Source organism: Pteropus medius, unplaced genomic scaffold (assembly GCF_902729225.1).
Source record: "Pteropus medius unplaced genomic scaffold, Ma_sr-lr_union100, whole genome shotgun sequence".
Classification (NCBI taxonomy): Eukaryota; Metazoa; Chordata; class Mammalia; order Chiroptera; family Pteropodidae; genus Pteropus; species Pteropus medius.
The window spans coordinates 7,641,503-7,661,519 of NW_024349225.1; the positions used below are offsets into that span (position 1 = coordinate 7,641,503).

At 34.1% G+C, this 20,017-nt stretch overlaps 1 protein-coding gene across 1 annotated transcript in view; it reads left to right on the forward strand.

Moving 5' to 3' along the window:
- Positions 1 to 20,017, forward strand: part of ACBD6 (acyl-CoA binding domain containing 6) — a 133,633-nt gene that overhangs the window by 63,053 nt on the left and 50,563 nt on the right. Inside the window, exon 6 of the mRNA XM_039881350.1 lies at positions 6,387 to 6,476. Coding sequence (XP_039737284.1) covers positions 6,387 to 6,476 — 90 coding nt within the window. The remainder of the gene's footprint in view (positions 1 to 6,386; positions 6,477 to 20,017) is intronic.

Here is a 20,017-nt window from a genome sequence, read left to right on the forward strand (position 1 = left end):
AAAATTTTTGTTATGCTTACTATTCAGGAAGCTATCTATATATCAGATGTTTTAAGGTCCAAGTTTATAGCATCATGATATTATATGTGCTCATATTTTTATTTAAATTATAACTTTTATTACATTTTTTAAACATTTTCAGAACTGTTTAGAAAGCGAGGTAGAGAATATGAAGAGAAATATAAAGGAGAAAATCTAAAAGCCTATTAATTTTTTTAAATGGTGGTTCAGTTTTTATCGAGCCATATTAATATAGCTCCCCACATATGCCAAATATTTATGGTTTTTTCAAAAAATATATCTTTTAAAATTAAAGAATTATTTAAATAATTTGTAAAGTATATTTAAGATATGAGCAGAACATTTCTTATCAGTAGTCAAACACAAATTAATTCTGCATAATTCTTGTCAAACACGTTATTTCTCAAGTCAGTTCCATATACAGTAGACACTACATGCTTATTGATGATTAAAGATTATTTTAGATCTTTACATGAAGTTAAATTTGTTTTAGGACAAATGTAGCAATATAATAATATTTGAACAAAAGAGATGACATTAGTCCAATGCAAGTTGTCTATCATCAGTCACTTAAAAGTATTCCTACAGTTCTTTGGTTTCCCATAGAGTCCTATCTAATGCACTCCCAAATTCCTCTTTCATTTGAGCTACGTCTTTAAAGTCTTTCCTTTCTGTCTTTTTGAAGGTATAATTGTTATACCATTTTCCATATGTTTATTGATGCTTTCAGTTATTTCGAAGGAGGTCACCTTTCTCTTAATTCCTTTCTCTTCTTGCTTGGTTTTAAATCTGGGGCTCATGTCAGAATATAATTTACATAATTTTGTCTTTTGAAACTGCTGCAAAATCTGGCAAAACCATTAGTGTTACCCTAACAAGCAAAATGTTTAAGAGGCACAGACAATATACTAAGGCTAAAATTATACTTCTGTTTAAGATTTGAGGAAGGAAGTAAAAAATGTATTCTCAAATAACTTTTTACATTTGCATATATGTTATTTTGGTTGTATAGTTGATGAAAATGTTAAATTGAACTTTTTTCATTCAAACTGAGAAATGTCAAATTATGCTCATCTACATTAATGTAGTGAATACCATTTAAAAAATCAAGCCTATGGTAATACTTTACATCAGAAACTCATATTTAATTCAGAATCAAAAAATGGTGAAAGTAATTAAAATCTTATAAGCTTTGGCAACTTAGTTTTTATTGTGGTAAAATATATATATCACATAAAATTTACCATTTTAACCATTTTTAAGTGTATAGTTTTATAGCACTTAATTCATTCACTTTGTTCTACAACCATCACCACCGTTAATTTCCAGAACTTTTCCATCTTCCCCAAATGAAATTCTGCGCTCATTAAACACTAACTCTCATTCCCTTTCTTCCCCAGCTCTTAGTCACATTCTGTCTCCATGAATGTGACTACTCTAACTACCTCATTTAAACAGAATCATACAATATTTGTCCTTTTGTGACTGGCTCCTTCACTTAGTATAATGTCTTCAAAGTTCATCCATGTTAGAGCATGTGTCAGAATTTCCTTTTTAAAACTGAATAATATTTCATTGTGTATATATACTGCATTTTGTTTATCCAAATATCCATCATGGACACTTGGGTTGCTTTCATATTTTGACTATTGCAAATAATGCTTGTAACATGGGTGTACAAATTTGGGGGTTTCTTTTTAACACTTTATTATGAAAATTTTTAAGCATACAGAAAAGTTGAAGAATTTTACAATGAATGTCTATATCCCTACCACCTAGATTCTACCACTGATATTTTATTATGCTTGCTTTCTCAATATCTATCTACCTCTCTAGTCATCCATCAGTCTCTTATTTTTTGATGCATTTTTGATGATCAGAGTATTTTGCAGACAAAAATACTTCTCGATGCTTCTCAGTGCTTCATTGTGCATATCATTAACTAATTCAGTATTATTTGATTTTTCTTTGAAGATAACATTATATACAATGAAATGCACAAATCTTAAGTGCACATTCGATTAAATTTGACAAAGGCATATACTTGTGTAACCAAAACGCCTATCAACATATAAACCTTACTTTCACCCCCAGAAAGTACCCTCATGCTCCTTCCCAAGTGATTCTTTCTCCTAATTCTATAAAAGTAACCACTGTTCTGATCATTCTTCTACTACAGATTGATTTTGTCTATTCTAGAACTTTATATAAATGGAATCATAATATGTACTTTTGTGTGTAAGGCTTCTGTCATTTAGCATAATGTTTTTGACATTCATCCATGTTGTTATATATATCAGTACTTCCATTATATTTCATATGATGGAATATGTTGTAACTTATTTATTGTCTTATGATGGAGACCAGAACTGTTTTTATGGAAACTTATTATTGCTATTATTACTTATTTTATACAGGACGAAACCATATCTCCCTACCTTATTCCTTTAACCTTAAGTCACTACCATTATGGCTTAGTATATGCTCGTGAAGGGTTTTTTGTTTTTTTTAATTCCCTAATAACTCAGCAACACCATTTCTCTCTTCTTTAGATCTTAACCAGTGAAAGAGATCAAATAGTTGCTGATTTTAAATGTGTATCACGCATGTTTGTCTGTGGTTTTCTTTTTAATACTAGTAAATAAATTTTCTCATAGGAAGCTACTGGCTTCCATGCTAGGTACATCTCGAGATCATGTACTACCTCCCAGTCCTACTCCTGTCCTTAAGTCTTTGAAACAGCATTGTCGGTTCACTATTAAGGAGGAGGAAGTAGGAGGCATTGTACAGTTTCCGGTGGTCGTACGTGGGCGAGTTCTCACTGTAGGCTTTACTGTAGCAGTAGCAGCAGCAAAGAGTAGAAGATAGGGATAGGATAGAGGACAGAGGGTTATGACAGGTTATGGTAGCTAAAGTCAGTCTCTACTACAACTGTAAATTGAAACTCAGGTTTTTTGCAGAGAGAAATTCAAGTCGACCTGTTCGCAGTATTCCATTTGATAATTAGACAGTACTGTACCATGCCATCTTTGCTAGAATGGCAAGGTGACAACTCTTACAAATTTAAACGTATCAACTTTGCCATGTTTTTGTCTACTGTATGTATAATGTACGTGCTTTGCATCTGTTGTCAAAATACCAAGAGAACATACCAAGAGAACATCGAGACTTGTTTTATAATAGAAATTCTTTTTATTTAATTTGTGATATCCCAGAGAAAATCTACGTTAAAAAAAAAAAAATCTACGTTTTAAGGACAAGTAACTAAGGATATCAAAGAAGCATTTAAAATATTAAACCCACTCTGTATTTTCCAGACGGTCTGAAAGTAATACTACTTAATAGGCGAGCTCCCACCCTGCACTTTTAAAGCACTTTAGACTCATTCATCTGTCTGAGGTAGGACAGTATTAGCACCCTTGCTTGGTTAATAGATGAGAACGCTTTTCCTCACTGCGTTTTACTGTATTTGAATTCCAGAATTTATCCAGAGCTATCTAAACAGTGCTCGTGGGCTTCTGATAGCCTAACAAAGATTCCTTTTTATAATGGCTTTCTCCCCGTATTTCCTAAGTATTTCTGGGATATTTTTTCAGAAGAATAAAAAAGTTAAAACTAGATACAAAGGATCGTTAGTTTTAGTGATAGCAGCAAAAATAAATTTCACTTGAAAATTTGTAAGAGACTATATCATTCATAGAAGATAAAACAGTTACATATGAAAACAGGTGAAATAGTTCACAAATTGGGATAGAGTCTTTAAGCAGATAGAGCTTTAATGTGCACCTCCCTAATCATGGTTTTCCTTTCCACAAACAGGTACGTTTGTGGTTAACAAAGAGAAAGGAAAGAAACCACAGGTGTTTATTTCCTGATTTTGTCATAAATGGTTATGAGGATAGCATCTCTGCAAATTACTGTCTGTCATTACTTGAACTAATAATTTTTAATTAGAGCATGTTTGTGGGAACGTTATAATTTATAATTTGAAGAAGTATCATTGCATTGCATTCAGACACCTGGATGTGCTGGTCTTTGTTCATGTAAATACAAAACATTTGAAAGGCGAAAATTCCAAGGCCTGACTTATTTTACCTATGCTTATTTACAAGTGTGTTTAAATCCTGTTCTTGTTTTTGAGCTTCTTAATGCTATGCAGTATTAAGTAAAATATTAGTCATTAGGTGGTCTTACTGTAGATATCTTCAGCACTTCTACAGAAAGTCATTGTCAGAGAAATCATTCTAATTCAAGGTTAATTAGTGTACCATTAAAATAATGTGTTACAAAAATTAATTACATTGCAGGTCAAGCAACGAGTTAAAAAGCATAGTGGAGATGTCTGAGGGCACATCATCCTCCTTAAAACATCGCTGTGTGGGCACCACCCTTCTGGAAAATACATCCAAAGTGAAAATCACTGCTGAGGTCCAGTCAGAGGTGTTTCCCCTAAAGTAAATTTTTGGCACCACATATGAGAAATTTAAAATATAACACCCATTAACAGTAAAATGTGTTGCTTGTCTGCTTTCCCATAGAAACAGCTAAGGATTTATATATTAGTATTAATCGATGTAACCCTAGTGGCTTAAACAAGGAGAAATCAGGAACCTGGTGGAGAAGTAAAAATTATCTGTACATCTTGTGGTAAAAGTACTAGATATATTAATATTTTTTTTACTTAACTATTAGTTAGTTCTGATAGGTGCCCTGTGAAAGTATGTCAGACATCATTTTAACTCTGTAGTAATTCTTGTTAACAGTTTAACTTAGTAGCCATAAAAGATACTCTTAAAGTTAGAACTAAAAATGATAGAGACTTTGAAATTTTATCTGCTTCTTTTAATGTAAATTCTGTGAAACAGTTACATTGAACTATAAAATATTTTATACATTGATATTTGTTCTGAGAATCTTATTAGAATATTAATTATTCATAGGAGAGTTTTGAAATTAGTGCCCTGGTAACATCAGGTCAGTACACATTAGAGTTATAGAAATTTTAGCATAGGAAACTGTTCTCTATGCAACAGTGCATTTTTACTCGGCTTTTAGAATTGTCTCTATTTTTAAAATTTTTTTAGTGGGCTCTGAGCAAAATAGTTCTGCTACTACAACAAACTATGAATGATTTGCCCACATTTTTAATTCTCTGCTTCCTTTCTCTTTGGATTCTGTGTAAGCCTATTGGAAAACATATTTATAGGTAAATAAAAATAAATTGAGCAAAAGAAAGAAAAGGAAAAGAACAATTTGTAAGGAAGATGTTCTCTTTGTTTTTTTGTTTGTTTCAAGAATAGATCCTGGTTTAATTAGTTGAACTAATAGGTGCTTAAGGAGAATCTGAAAGATAAAGAGTGTAAGTGGGTTTAGAAAAGCTTTCTTGGAAGGTGCTTTTTACTTTAAAGCCATCTTTGTCCCAGCTTACATCTACTTAAATCTTTTCTAAAATGACATAAAGCCTAGATTTCAACTTAATGTGGAAAAACATTCCATCCCTTAAAAATGACAACATCACTACCACCCTCAAAAAGTAGTGTTAAGCTATACATCACTCATTTCTTCAGAAAAGCTCTTAGCTTTGGGAGTTTTGTTTATTTGTTGGGCCAAGTAGGCTTCTTTCATTAACTAAAGATTTTCTGATGGTGGAGAATGGAATTAACACGTTGAATTGATAGTAACTATGAGTTTTTGGTAGACAGTGGTTAAATTAATGTTGTATACTTAGTACCTTGTCTCTTTACACTCAATCATCTGTTTGTTCTCTTTTGCAGTCAGCATTTGAAGGGAGACGCCGAGTAGACTGCATTGGTGTTTTTAAGATATTTCAGAATGTAAATTTGGGATATTAAAGGGAAATGTTTAGTATCAAACTGACTAAATTTTCTTACATTTCAAGTAATAAACTCGAGTAAATTTAGATATACTACATTTTGAGATTATGATTTCTACCTAGGTTTAAGTACTCATTTATCCAGAAGAAGTAAACATAATAATTTAAGAAAACTGTCTATCACATTTATAAAGAAATACTTTAAAATGTACAAAGCATTATCTTACAACTCATTCATTCAACAAATATTGGTATTATTGCCGTTAGTGTTATCTTTATTTCCACTCCCTACGTGAGGAAACTGATCAGGCCAAAATAAGTCTTTGGGCTGGAACACAGCAGATCCCAGAGGTAAGACTCAGGATTTCTGATTTCGAAAAGTCTCTTGCTTTTCCCATAGAGCATTTTACATCATTCTTAGGCTAATTAACCACAATTTTACATATTACTTTGTCTTTCTTAAAACGTAACGTCTTTTATATGGCCCCACAACTGGATTAACAAATTAATTTATCTTTTTCTGTGTTTTTAGGGCAGAGCTCTACTCCATTGGGCATGTGATCGAGGACATAAGGAACTAGTCACGGTCTTGTTGCAGTATAGAGCTGATATTAACTGTCAGGTAAGAGTGATAACGAGGGAGCATTTTTAAAACTTTGAGGTTACATCCACTGTATTAACCATTGTAAAAGGTACAGTTCAGTGGCATTAACACATTGAACAGTGTTACACAGTCATCACCACTGTCTTGTTCATCACCCCCGAAAGAAAGCTTGTCCCAGTTAAGCAGTCACTATTATATCCCTTCAGCGTATTTCTGGCCTGCTCTTCTATGCCATTGTTGTGTTTTTCCATTCATTTATTTGTGCTGTGCTTTTTTAAGTGGCTTAAAATATGTTTTATAGCTTCAAAATATGTTTTAATATCTTTTAGGATAGATTCCTTCCCTACTTACAGAGTTTTTCCTGTTATTTTTGCTTGTTTATTTTTCTGTGCGAACTTTGAAATCATCTTTCGAACCCTTGCTTCCCCCAAGCGCCACCACCACCACTAAGTTAAAAAACAAACAAACAAACAAACAAAGAACTGTTGATGCACTCATGTCATTCGTTTGGTTTGGATTGTTAGGGAATATTTTGGAAGGAAATGTCCCCAGGTGAGGCACAGCCTGAGGTTTTTGCCTGTGGGTTTCATGTAGGGGTGGAGGTAGGGTAAGTAATATAAGCCAAACAATCCAAAAATTGCCCTGTGTGACTTTATAGAACATTCTTTACTGAACATCAACTTTAATGTAAAGTAAAAGTCCCATGTAGATTTTTAGGATGGACCGTTAGGACGATATGCCAGGCCAGTGTTTTCGTTGTTCCCTTTGTATTCACCTGACCACTCCGTATGGACCATCGCCTGGATCCTCCTTTGTCGTTGACAGTTCTCATACATGCGATCCAGCCTCAGTTAGGGAATGCTTCTGGCTTTGTCAGTTTGGGCCGCTAACACGCTTCCAAATCAGAGGGCTTTCGGAGATTAGTTCTCAGCAAAGCTTTCCTCTTGTAATTTCTTCTTTGATTTCATTACTGAAAACTCTTTTAAAATATAGACAATACAAACATAATAAATGGAAGGAAAGGTTCATCTCCCTTATGACTCAGTCTTTTATAAACAACATTATTATTGACTGGCCAATTGGTTGCCAAAAAAGAAAATCAATTTTATTAGAAGTATTTGCTCGGCCACAGATCTTGGTTACTAAACCAGCAGAGACAGGCTGATGTTATCAACTATCTGAGGACTAATTTTTACCATTAGCCTGAAATGGAGTAGTAATTAGACATATGTCACAGTCTGCTCTGTTTTCATGTCATTTTTACCCTTCAGTATATCTGTTAGATACTTTTATTGCACTGCAGTTTCTACATTCTGTGACTCTGATGGAATTGGAACTTTGGGTTTTATTTCTAAGATCCTTTATAGATTTCATTTGTTACCTAGTAGTATTATGGACACAATTTTGTCTCTTCCTCCGCTTGTTATTAATTTTTAGTTGAACTCTGGAAGCTGGGTCCTTAACCACATTTGAGATTAGGATATGGGTTAAATACACACACCATCCCACAGACCTCTTGAATAACTTTGACCTTTCGAGCCCTGGAGAAAAATTGAAACTAATCCCAAAGTATTTGAATGCTAAAGATTTATTGCTAGGTTTTCTCAGATTTATTGTAAAGTAGCATTAAGGAGATTAGCGAGGTAGGAGGAGAAGCAGAAGCATTGGTGGTGTTAGGTGTCTACACTGCATACTGGGCGTTATTAAATTCAAGACGAAAATATTTTATTTGGTGCTGAAATGTTTAAGAACCTTGGGATTTATAAATTACATAAATTCGTGGTTTATAGAATGGCATAGAGCAGCACACCCTCTCAGTGAATGCCTTGATGACCATCTGTGTGTTGTAAAAGATTTCAAAAACATGAGAAAACATAGGATTTAACTAGACTGACTGTAGTGATCATTTCACAATATATGCAAATATCAAATCATTATGTTGTATACTTGAAACTAACATAATGCTATATGTCAGTTATACATCAATTTTTAAAAAGATTACATGTGGAATGAAAGAACAAATGAATGAATCTGGGAAAAAAAAGAAAGAAATTCCATGTACATATATAGTTTAATGAAATAAACAGAAAATAATTTTTAAGAAAGAATGGGGATAATGACAGTTCTAGATTTTACCAAGCTATTGTGGGGCTTAAGATGGTGACAGCAGGCCCTCTCCGTCAAGGCCGTCCTGCCATTCCTGGTCAAATCTACTCTTCTTCCCCAAGTCCACATTGCTGCCAGCAGAGCCTTCCAAGACTGCTGCTTATTACGTCACTGACCTGGTCAGCAATCTGTAATGACAGCGCTGCCTACAGGATAACTTCCAGATTCTGTGTGTTTGAATTCAGAGTTCCGCATCATCTGAAAAAACAAACCAACCATGAGAAAAGTATAAAACATTAAATAAAATCACCTGTAATTGTTATGTGGCAGGGGGGGCCAATATAAAAAAGTTTCTTAGTATTTATTGTGTACCAAGCATTTTATGTGTATTATCTCTTTTAGTCATCACATCAATCCTATAATTCAGGTATATTATTTTCTGCATTTTACTGACAAAGAAACAAGAACTTTGAGAAGTCATAGAGCTACTATTAAGTAACAAAATCTAGATTTGGATGTGCCGTTCTGACCCCAAAGCCCAAGCTCTTAACCTCTTCACTGTAAAATTTGAGTACATTTCATTCTCATCCTTACTTCCTCTACTTACATGTATATAACATCTTAAAGATGTCTAGTACAACTCACATGACTCAATAACAACAAAAAAACAAACAATCCAATCAAAAAATGGGCAGAGAACCTGAACAGACACTTGTATGTCCCTAGAGGACATACAAATGGCCTACAAACATATGAAAAGATGCTCAACATCGCTAGCTATTAGGGAAATGCAAATCAAAACCACAATGAGATACCATCTCACACTTGTTAGAATAGCTACAATCAACAGGACAAATAATAATGTTGGAGAGGATGCAGAGAAAAAGGAACCCTCATACACGGCGCGCGGAACTGCAAATTGGTACAACCACTATGGAAAACAGTATGGAGGTTCCTCGAAAAACTAAGAATTGATCTAACATGATCCAGCAATCCCACTGCTGGGTATTTATCCCAAAGACTTGAAAATCCATATCCAAAAAGATATTTGCACACCGATGTTCATAGCAGCATTATTCACGGTGACCAGGACATGGAAGCAACCGAAGTGTCCTACAATAGATGATTGGCTAAAGAAACTATGGCACATATATGCAATGGAATATTACTCAGCTATAAGAAGAGATGAAATACTGCCGTTTGCGACAACATGGATGGACCTCGAGATAATCATGCTAAGCGAAATAAGCCAGACTGAAAAAGTTGAAAATGACACGATATCATTTATATGTGGGATATAAACCAAAAACAACAAATGAACAGGACAAACAGAGACTTAGGGACATGGACTATATATAGACTAGTAGTTACCAGAGGGTAGGGGGTGTGGACAAAGGGGAGAGGTAGATGGGGTAAAGGGGATCAATATGGGGGGTAGAGGAAGAATGAAGTGGGTAAAGAGGATCAAATATATGGTAGCTGAAGGAAACTGGACTTTGAGTGGTAATCAAACAATAGAATATATAGATGTCAAAATATAATGTACACCTGAAAATTATATAATTGTATTAACCAATGTTATCCCAATAAACTTTAAAAAGTTTTAAGTAAATAAATAAGTAAATAAAAGTAGCAGAATCTAAAATAAATAAATAATAAACAAACAAATAAAGATGTCTGGTACAATATTGTACATAGAGTAGTTTTTCTTCCTTATTTAGTTGAGAGTAGTTTAAAATAGTACAAAAATCTTAAGGGTACAACTTAATGCAATATATATATATTTTTTTATTTTACCACAGCTTTAATGCAAAGTAATATACATATACATATATATGTGGAACTGCCATCTATATCAAAGTAGAACATTTCTAGAATCCCTGGAAGGTTCGTTGTGTTAAGCTACCTCCTGTCAACATCAATCCTCCCACCACCTCGCTGAGCTAACTATAACTATTCTTCCGACTTCTCTCACTATCAATTAGTTCTACTTCCTCTTGAAATTCAAATATTTGGAATCACATAATATAGATTATTTTGAATCAGGCTTATGCTCAACATAACATTGGTAAGAGTCATCCATGTTGTCACATAGATCATTTATTCCTTTATTTGTATTGCTATGCAACATTTCATGATATGCTTTTGCCACAATGTCTCCATTCTCCTGTTGATGGACATTCAGTTTTTTCTTTCCATTTTTGGATAGAACGAATAAAGCACCTGTGAACATTCTTGAACATGAGCATGAACATGCATTTTCATTTCTCTTGGGTGTATACTAAGGAGTAGAATTGCTGGGTCATACGGTAACTCTGTGTTTGAACTTCTGCTTATGATTTTTCAGACTGCGCAGTTTTTACATTTCTGCCAGTAATATATGAGAGTTTCTGTTTCTCCACATCTTTATCAACATGACTGTCTTTTGATTATAGCCATCCTCCTGTATCTCATCGTGGTTTTGGTTTTCATCTCCCTGATGGTTAGTGATGTTGAGCATCGTTTTATGTTATTGGCCATTTTTGTATGTTCTTTGGGGAAATGTCTATTCAGATCCTGTACTCATTTTTTTTTTTAATTGGGTGGGGGATAAAAAGACCATGGAAAGCATAGTAAGGTTCTTAGTAAGGCAAAATCTGTTGTGGGATGTAATGAACTCAGAGCTACCCTTTTGAGGCAAATCATCATTTATGACTCATGTTGCCATTCTCTCACATGTCTGAGGTATTAACATGGGTGAAATCAGCTTTGGAAGGGCCAAAAAGGGTGACCTCTAAGGAAAAATATGTCATGACAGAAACCTGAAGGGTGTGAGGACAAGGGAGTAGCTTGGGGGGCTTTGCTTAGGTGAGGGCGTTAGTAGTGGAATAAATGAGATGACTGAGAATTGGAGCTTTTTGGCATTTTTCTTGTAATCTGTTTCTTCTGGCACCACCTTGGTGGGAGAATGAGAACGCTGCCTGCTACTATTGGGCAGGAGGGCAAATGGCAAAGCCAGTAAATAGTAGTGTGTTACGCACACACAGAAATACCTAGATCAGCCATTAAAAAAAACCTATACAAAGACATTTAGTGACAAACACTATAGATAAGTTAATACTTACGCAAATTCACCAGTGAGGTCCACCTAACCTAGAAGACTTTAAATTACAGATTTAATTTCTTTAACTGTTACAAGACGGTTCACATTTTCTTTGTTTTTCTTCTGTCAGTTTTAATGAGCTGGGTTTTTCAAGGAACTTGTCCATTTCTTCTTAAGTTGTAAAATATTGACCTGCTGTCATTTTAGTGTCTCTGGAGTGTGTAAAATTTTTCTGATATTGGTAATTTCTTTTTTACTGATTATTCTTGCTAAGGGTTCATCAACTTTATTAATCTTTTCAAAGAACGAGCTTTTAGCTTTTGTTGGTTGTCTCTATTGTACGTTTGGTGTCTGTGTCATTGATTTCTGCTCTTTATTATTTCCCTCTACTTTCTTGGATTTAATTTGCTGTTATTCTTCTGGCTTCTTGAAATGGAAGCCTGGATCATTGATTTTCAACTATTCTTTTCTAATAGTTGTACTTAGAGGTATAAATTTCTCTTTATGTAATACTTTAAATGCATTTAGCAGATTTTGATATATTTTATTATCCTGTAGTCAAAATATTTTTCAATTTCAACTGTGATTTTCTTTGAATCTTGGGTTATCCAGATGTGTGTTGTTTAATTGCCAACATTTGGGGATTTTATAGTTCTCTTTCTGTATTCATTTTTAGTTCAATCCTGTTATGATGAAAGAACATAGTCTGGAGAGTTTTAGCATTTTGAAATTAACACTTGCTTTTTGGCCCATCATGTGATGTATTTTAGGGAACGTTGCATATTCACTTGAAAAGCCCGTGTATTTTGTAGTCGTTTGGTGTAGTCTCCTACAAATATCATTTAAGTTAGGTTGTTAATGGTGTTAGTCAAATGTTCTATATTTTTACTGATTTTGTTGTTGTCTGTTTCTCAGTTACTGAGAGAATTGTGTTAAAATCTCCAATTATTTATATCTGCTTTTCCTTTTAGATACGTTCATTTTTATATACCTTGAAACTGATATTAATATAAATTTAAGATTGTTTTATCCTTTTATCACTGAAAAATGACCATTTAAAAATATATTAATTTTTCTTGCCTTAAAGTGTGCTTCATTCAGTATTATGTAATGACATCAGCTTTCTTTTGGCTAGTGTTCGCCTTGCATATTTTTTCTATCCTGTCTTAGTCTGCTTGGGCTGTCATAACAAAATATCATAGACTGGGTAGCTTAAACAACAGACATTTTCTCGTAGCTCTGGAGGCTTCTAGTCCAAGAGCAAGATGCTGGCAGGTTTGGTTTCTGATGAGACCTGTCAGTGGCTTACAGGTAGCTGCTTTCTCACTGTGTCCTCATGTAGCCTTTCCTGTGTGCACTTGTTTGGAGGTGGTAGGGGGAGAGGGAGAGGCATTGCCGGTGTCTCTTCTTCTTCCTATAGGACACCAGCTCTGTCAGGTAAGAGCCCTACTTTTATGACCTCAGTTAACCTTAATTACCTCCTTAAAGGTCCTGTCTCCAAATACAGAGTCACACTAGGGGTTAGGGCTTCCACATATGAATTTAGAGGATGGGACACAATTCAGTCTGTTAACACTATGTCTTTATATTTAAAAGTGTGTTTCTTATAAATAGCATGTAGTTGGGTCTTGGTTTTTATCCAACCTGATAATCTTTGTCTTTTAATTGCAGTGTTGAATTTGTTTACATTTAAGGTGACTACTACCATCTTTCTACTTCTTTTCCATTTAACGCAGCTGCTTTTTGTTTCTCTGTTTTCCTTTCCCAACTTATTTTGTATTTATCAATTTTTATCATTTCATTTTACCTTCTTTATTGGCATATGTTATTCCTTTTAGAATCATTCTTGTAGTGGTTATGATAGGAATTATAAAATAGTCCCTTATTACAGTATACCTTAAATTAATACTTTTGCTGTATCCAGAAAGGTGTAAAAATTTTTCAATAAATGATTCTGTTAATTTTTTTTCCTGCTTCTGTTGCCACATTTGTGATATATTTTTACTTCTATTTTTGCTACATATCTTATAATATACTGTCATCTTTATTCACATATTTACTCATGCTCTTCTATTCCTTCTTACACTTTCCTGATTCTGTCTGGTATCATTTTTCTTTTGCCTAAGGAACTTAATTAGGTATTTCTTATAGTATTGACTTCTAGTGATAAATCATCTCAGCTTTAGTTGATTGAGTATGTCTGTTTCACTCATAGTTTAGAAAGATCATTTTGCTTGATAGAGAATTCTATGTTGGCTGGTTTATTCTTTCTGCCCTTTCGAGCTATCATCCCATTGTCTTCTAGCTCTCATATTTTCTTTTAAGAAGTTAGCTGTTATTCTTACTGTTGTTCCTCTAAAGATCGTGTGTCTTTTTCTCTGACTGCATTTAAGATTTTCCTTATATATTTTATTCTCCAGCAGTGAGTAGATGTTTGTTTTTTTGTGTGTGTTTTTTTAACTCTGCCTGGGGACCACTCAAACTTTTGAAATAGCTTTCATTGCTTTTGCGTACCTTTTAGTTATGATTTCTGCTCCATTTTATTCTGTCATCTGGAATTAGTTTTTCATATATTAGACCATTTGAAAGTATTGTATATGTCATATACTCTGTTTTATTGTTTTTGTTTGTTTTATATTGCCATTTAGTTCTCTTTGTGCTTCGGTTTGGTTAATTTTTGTGGACCCATCTTTGTCATCGCTCATCTTAACTTCTGCTGTTACGCCTTTGCATTGAGTTCTTAATTACAGACATAGTAATTTTTTCAATTCTACACCATTTAATTACTCTGTTCTCTTTTTCTGTTGAAAATGTCTATCTTTTTCTTTATTTTCTTTCACATATTTGTAATGATCATTTTAACATTCTTGTCTCTTAATTCAAATAGCTGAATTATCTTTGATGCTGCTGCTTTTGACTGTTTTATCTTTTGTTCATCTATCACAATTTCCTACTTGTTCACATCGCAATTAAAAAAATTTTTTTGTTTAGAAACAGTTTCACATTTATGCACACAATAAGAATATGTTTGAACCTTAAACCTTGAACTAGAAGAATATTTTGCCAACTTTTTGCCCTATCACCCCTATGTAAACAAGGACATTCTATTGGATAATCACAATTCAACCATTATAATCAGGATATTATCACTGATATGTTACTACTATCTAACCTTTATATATCATTCAAGTTTTGCCAGTTGGCCTTATGTCTTTTATAGCAAAAAAAAAAATCAGTTTAGATTCACACATTGCACTTAGTTATCATGTCTGAAAGAACCTAAAGGAAACTAAAGATCTCAGAAATGGTTACACAGTTTCTCCTTGACTGTTAAGACTTTGATACCTTCAAAGATTATCGACCAATTATTTTATAGAATGTTTCTCAAGTTGAGTTTGTCTGATGTTTCTTCCGATTGTGTTTATGTTATGCATCTTTAGCAGGGATATAAAAGTGGTACTCCATTCTCATTGGAACCTATCTTATGGCACATACCTTCAGTTTGCTCCATTGCTGATGTTTATTTTCATCACTTGGTTTTAAGGTGGTGTCTACCAGGATTCTTCACAGTAAAATTACTTTTGTCCCTTTACGTAATTCATTACTATTTTGTGGGGAGATATTGGAGATTGTGTAAATATCCTGTCTTCATCAAAATTTCAATTTATGCTTTTATATACATCAGTGTAGATTCATAGTTCCTTATTTTATTCAGTGTTATAATGCATCGTTATCATTATTTAACTTCATGCTCAAATTATTTCAGATTTGGCCAAAGGGATCCACTGCAATCTGGCTTGTTTCCTTTTGATGTGTGCCTATAATTCTTTAAGAACTTTCATACTTTCTGGCGTAACAAGAACTTTCAAGTTAGCTTTAAACTTTTCCCTTTCCCCACTTTGGAAACAGTAGTTTCTCCAGAGGGCTCTGGAGGGTTTATTAGAAAATGATATTTGGAAACCAAGATCTGAATACTGGGCATGCTCATTGCTGTTGGGCTGTCAGTCTTTACAGATCCATTCACATATGTACATATACACAGACATATACCCATTTACATCTATGTTCATTTTTCTGTGTGCGTGTGTACCATTAGTTTGCTCAAACCACTTCTCTGGAGGTGCCCTCCTCACTCCTTTGGTCTCCCACACCGTGAGTCAGGTCTCTTTTCCGTGTGAGTGCCTTCCTCCTCAGCATCCAATATGTCCTTTTATGGCAATGTCTCCATCACTCCTCTTGGTCTCTTGCAGTTTGTACTGGGTTAGCTTTCTATGTGGACATCGTCCTCATCCTGCATGAGCTCTGACACCTCACTCCAGGTGGATACCCTCCTCATCTCAGTTAGGTGCAAATACCCTGTTCTGGACCATTACAGCTCTCCTCTACCCCTCCACTGCCCCAAAGACACCTGCCTCACTCAGCTTTACCTTATGGATTTAAAACTGAACTGTTCAAGAAAAGAAGAAGGGCTGTCTCTTGTAATTTTTAAAGGTATGTTGCACATTATGTATGAAGGATCATAGAGAGTGAAGTCAGTGTTATTTTCCTCAAGAGAGGCCGTCCCTTCTCTGTCAGGTATATAGGTTGAGGGGCCGATCATCTCAGGCTAGTGAGGAATTGAGTTGGGTCTGGGTGGTAGCTTTAGTTGGCCCTAGTCAACCTCTCCTTTCCTCTATAACCTGGGAGAGACTCATTAGGACTTTTGCTTGTTAGCCTATAAGCCTCTGCCACCTGCCCTGAGGAACTGGTAAAGGTCCAGTCTGATTCTTTTCTGCTTTGAGCTTTGTTCTCCAGCTTCCTGCCTCACGCTGCTCCTAATTTTGGCCAATACATTCAGACGAGATTTGTTGTTTGAGGCAGGCCCTCTTCCTTAAGCAGGACTTTGTCTTTCAAATATTGCAGAATAGTGAAAGAGTCCTGGGTGCTTTTTTAGAAACTCTGGCTTCCCACACAGCCTCTGAATTCAGAATACAAATCATGTAGGAGAACAGAACTTTGTGTTCGGGACTTCTGAAATTTTTGAAATGTTGAGCCAATACCACACAACCTCCAAAAGTTTTGCTGATCTTATTTCCCCCAGTAACATCATTCTATTTCAGCCATTCGTAATCCTCAGCCTGTGCACAGAATCAGCAAATGCCTCAGCAAAGAAAGTAGGAGAGAGCTTGCTCTCCTCCAAAGAGCTCTCTGGTTTAGTTCACTCAATCTTTTTTGCTTCCATGACTCTCAGATGTCTTTATAAGTACATTTTTTTCAGTTTACCCAACTTTATCGTTATAGTGTTGGGAAAGTTAGTCTCTTGTATCTTCTTCCAGTCTACCTGAACCAGATACCAGCCATATATATAGTTTTTGTACTTCTTTTTCAATATTTCAATATATATAGTGACTATGTGTTCCTGTCATTCAGAATTTTTCAAAAGGTTTTTTATTTTTATTCATTCATTCATTCATTCATTCATTTTATATATAGCTTATCTAATCGAAGCCTTATATCCCTGGCAATAGCGGAGTACATGATATAGACAAGAATATATGAGAAACCACAAGATAAATCGGGTGCACTTTCCAGAGTATCCATTTTCCTCTGAAAATCATTTGATACATAAGCACACATAGATATGTCATTGTGGGCTAGGACATAACATGCGCACAAATTACTTAGATAAAACCAGACTTCAATGAAATTTCATGTTTTCAGCAAGGCCATGTAGTCACTTAAGATGTTCTTCAGTTTTTCCTGTTTTTCAGCAACTTTTCTCCCAAGAGGAAGTCGTTTTGGTTTTAGATTTATCTTTCTTCCCTTTTTTTCAGTATTCAGATATATATCACTAAGTATCTCATTTTCTAAATTTAGAAAGCGTGTATTGATCTCTCTTTTTTGTCTGCCTTTACTATATCCTCCCTCGGAACTGGAAAAGGCTCCTCCCTTTACTGCCTTTTCCTCATTGTATATGTGGACACCGTTCTTGGGCATGCGGTATTAAAATAAGTATTTAAATTAGACTGAAAAGGTTAGCTGTTTTAAAAAATAGAATATACTATTATAGAATAAATGTCATTGGAATATATCTTTTTTATAATGTCACTGTTTCTCGGTTCCCTCAGCAGATAGAGCTAGGGAATTTATGTCTGTATACTACCTCATACATATACTTACACTATATTATTGTGTCTATCTGTGTATGTATTGAATAAAATGTCTTTATACTGATACCTTCTATTGAAATCCAACGCCAGAGGGTTTAGTTTAGCCTTTCTTTCTTTGTAACTTTTTTCCTCCGGTGATGAAAAACTCAGCTCTCACTCAACTCTAGTGTACACAGAGTAGTTTCAGAATTGCTAACCTCTGTGAAACACACTTACTGACTAAATTAAAACATTTATGTATAGTTCATCTTATCATTAGCATTACAGTATCCGGTCAAGGTACTGTTTTCCGAAATTATTTAGGTTACTTCTTTTCTTCCTTATCCCCATTAGTATGATTATATTATTCAAGTCAGGTTAATTCATCAGTGTTTGTATACCATTTTAGATTTGCCTCACATACTGGTTGGCTTTAACTTTTTTTTATTTTAGGGTGATGTAAAACATTACTATGGCTCTAAGAGTCAAAGCTATTTCCCCCTCCCCTTCTTTACTTACTTTCTCACCTACTCTGTATAGATAACCAGTCTGTCCTGTTTCTGGCTTATCCTTCCACATCTCTTTTGCATGAATGAGCAGGTAAATGTACATTTTCATATATCTTCTTCTAATTTATATGAAAGATAGTACACTATAGACACTTTTTTGCACTTCATTTCTTTCAGGTAACAGTGTGTCTTAGGTATTACTTCATATCATTTCATAGAGACTTTCCACCCTTTTTCACAGCTGCATACTACTCCCTTGTGTGGCTGTGCCATAGTTTATTCAACCACTCTCCTATCTATGGGCATTTAGGTCATTTCCAGTATTTTGCAGTTACAAACACTGTTGTAACTAATAACCATGTGCATATGTATTTTCATATTATTAGATATGAACGTTCAAGACAGATTCCTAAAAGTAGAATTACTGAGTCAAAAGGTATGTGCATATGTAGCTTTTTTAGGTATCAACAAATTTCCTGCAGAAGGATTGTACCAAATTGCATTTCCACCAGCAACGTATGAGATGCCTTTTTCCTTATAATCTAGTCAATATAGTATGCTGTGATAGTTAAAAATTTTTGCCAATCTGGTAGAGAAGTGGTATCTCAGGTTTGTTTTAGTTTGCATTTGTGAGTTTTTACACTTTTTTATAGGTTCGAGGATCATTTTTATTCCTTTTTTGATGTGAAGTATTCACATTTTTCTGTTGTGTTTTTGGCCTGTCATACCTCAGTTTTTAAGAGTTCTTTGTAAGGGATGTTTGCCCCTCGTGGTATATGTTGCAGATATTTCCCCCCAGTTTTTCAGTTGTCTTTTGACTTTGTTTATGGTATCTTTTGTCATTTAAATTTTTACTTTTATGTAGTCAAATTTATTACTTTGTTTTTATTGCCTCCGGATTTTAAGTCATGGTTAAAAGCTTTTTCATACACTAAGGTTAAAGAGGAATTTACCCATGTTTTTCTTCTAGTACTTGTATGGTTTTATATTTTATATTTAGGTCCCTAAATGTATGTGTTAGATATGGACCTATTTTGTCTTTTTCCAAATGGTTTCTCAGTTGTCCCAGAGTCATTTATTTGGAAATCCATTCCCAGTGATTTGAGATGCCACCTTTGTCATATATGTAATTTCCACATGTGTTTGGATCCAGTTCTGGACTTCATAGTCTATTCAGCTGGTCTCTTTGTCAATCTGTGTAATAATATATTATTTAATAAAGTGGCTTTAAAGTTAAGTATTAATGTCTACAACGGCTATTTCTCAACCTCATAGTTTCTTTTTAAATGTTTTTTTACTGGCTATTTTGAGTGTTTGTTTGCTTTATATGAACTTTAATATCAATTTGTATAACTTCATAAAATAACTTGTTGGTATTTTTATTGGAAAGGCATTAAATTTATAAATTAGGTAGAACTATCATATTCATAATACTGTGTCATTCTGTCCAAGTAAAGGAGGTGTCTTTCCATTTGATCAGATCTACTTTTGTGTCTTTCAGGAGTATTTAAAATTTTTCTACATATAGGTTTGTACATTGCTTGTTAAATTCTTAAATATTAAATATTCTTTGTTGCTATAAATTGTTTACTATTTATATGTTTTTCAAATAATATTTGAGATTTTTAGATCTCTAATTTCTTTTCTGTAGTTCCCATACCATTTACATGATAAGTCATTGTCTACATTTCAACTATTTGGACTGTAAGCTAAGGCTTATGTTAAATTTTCCTG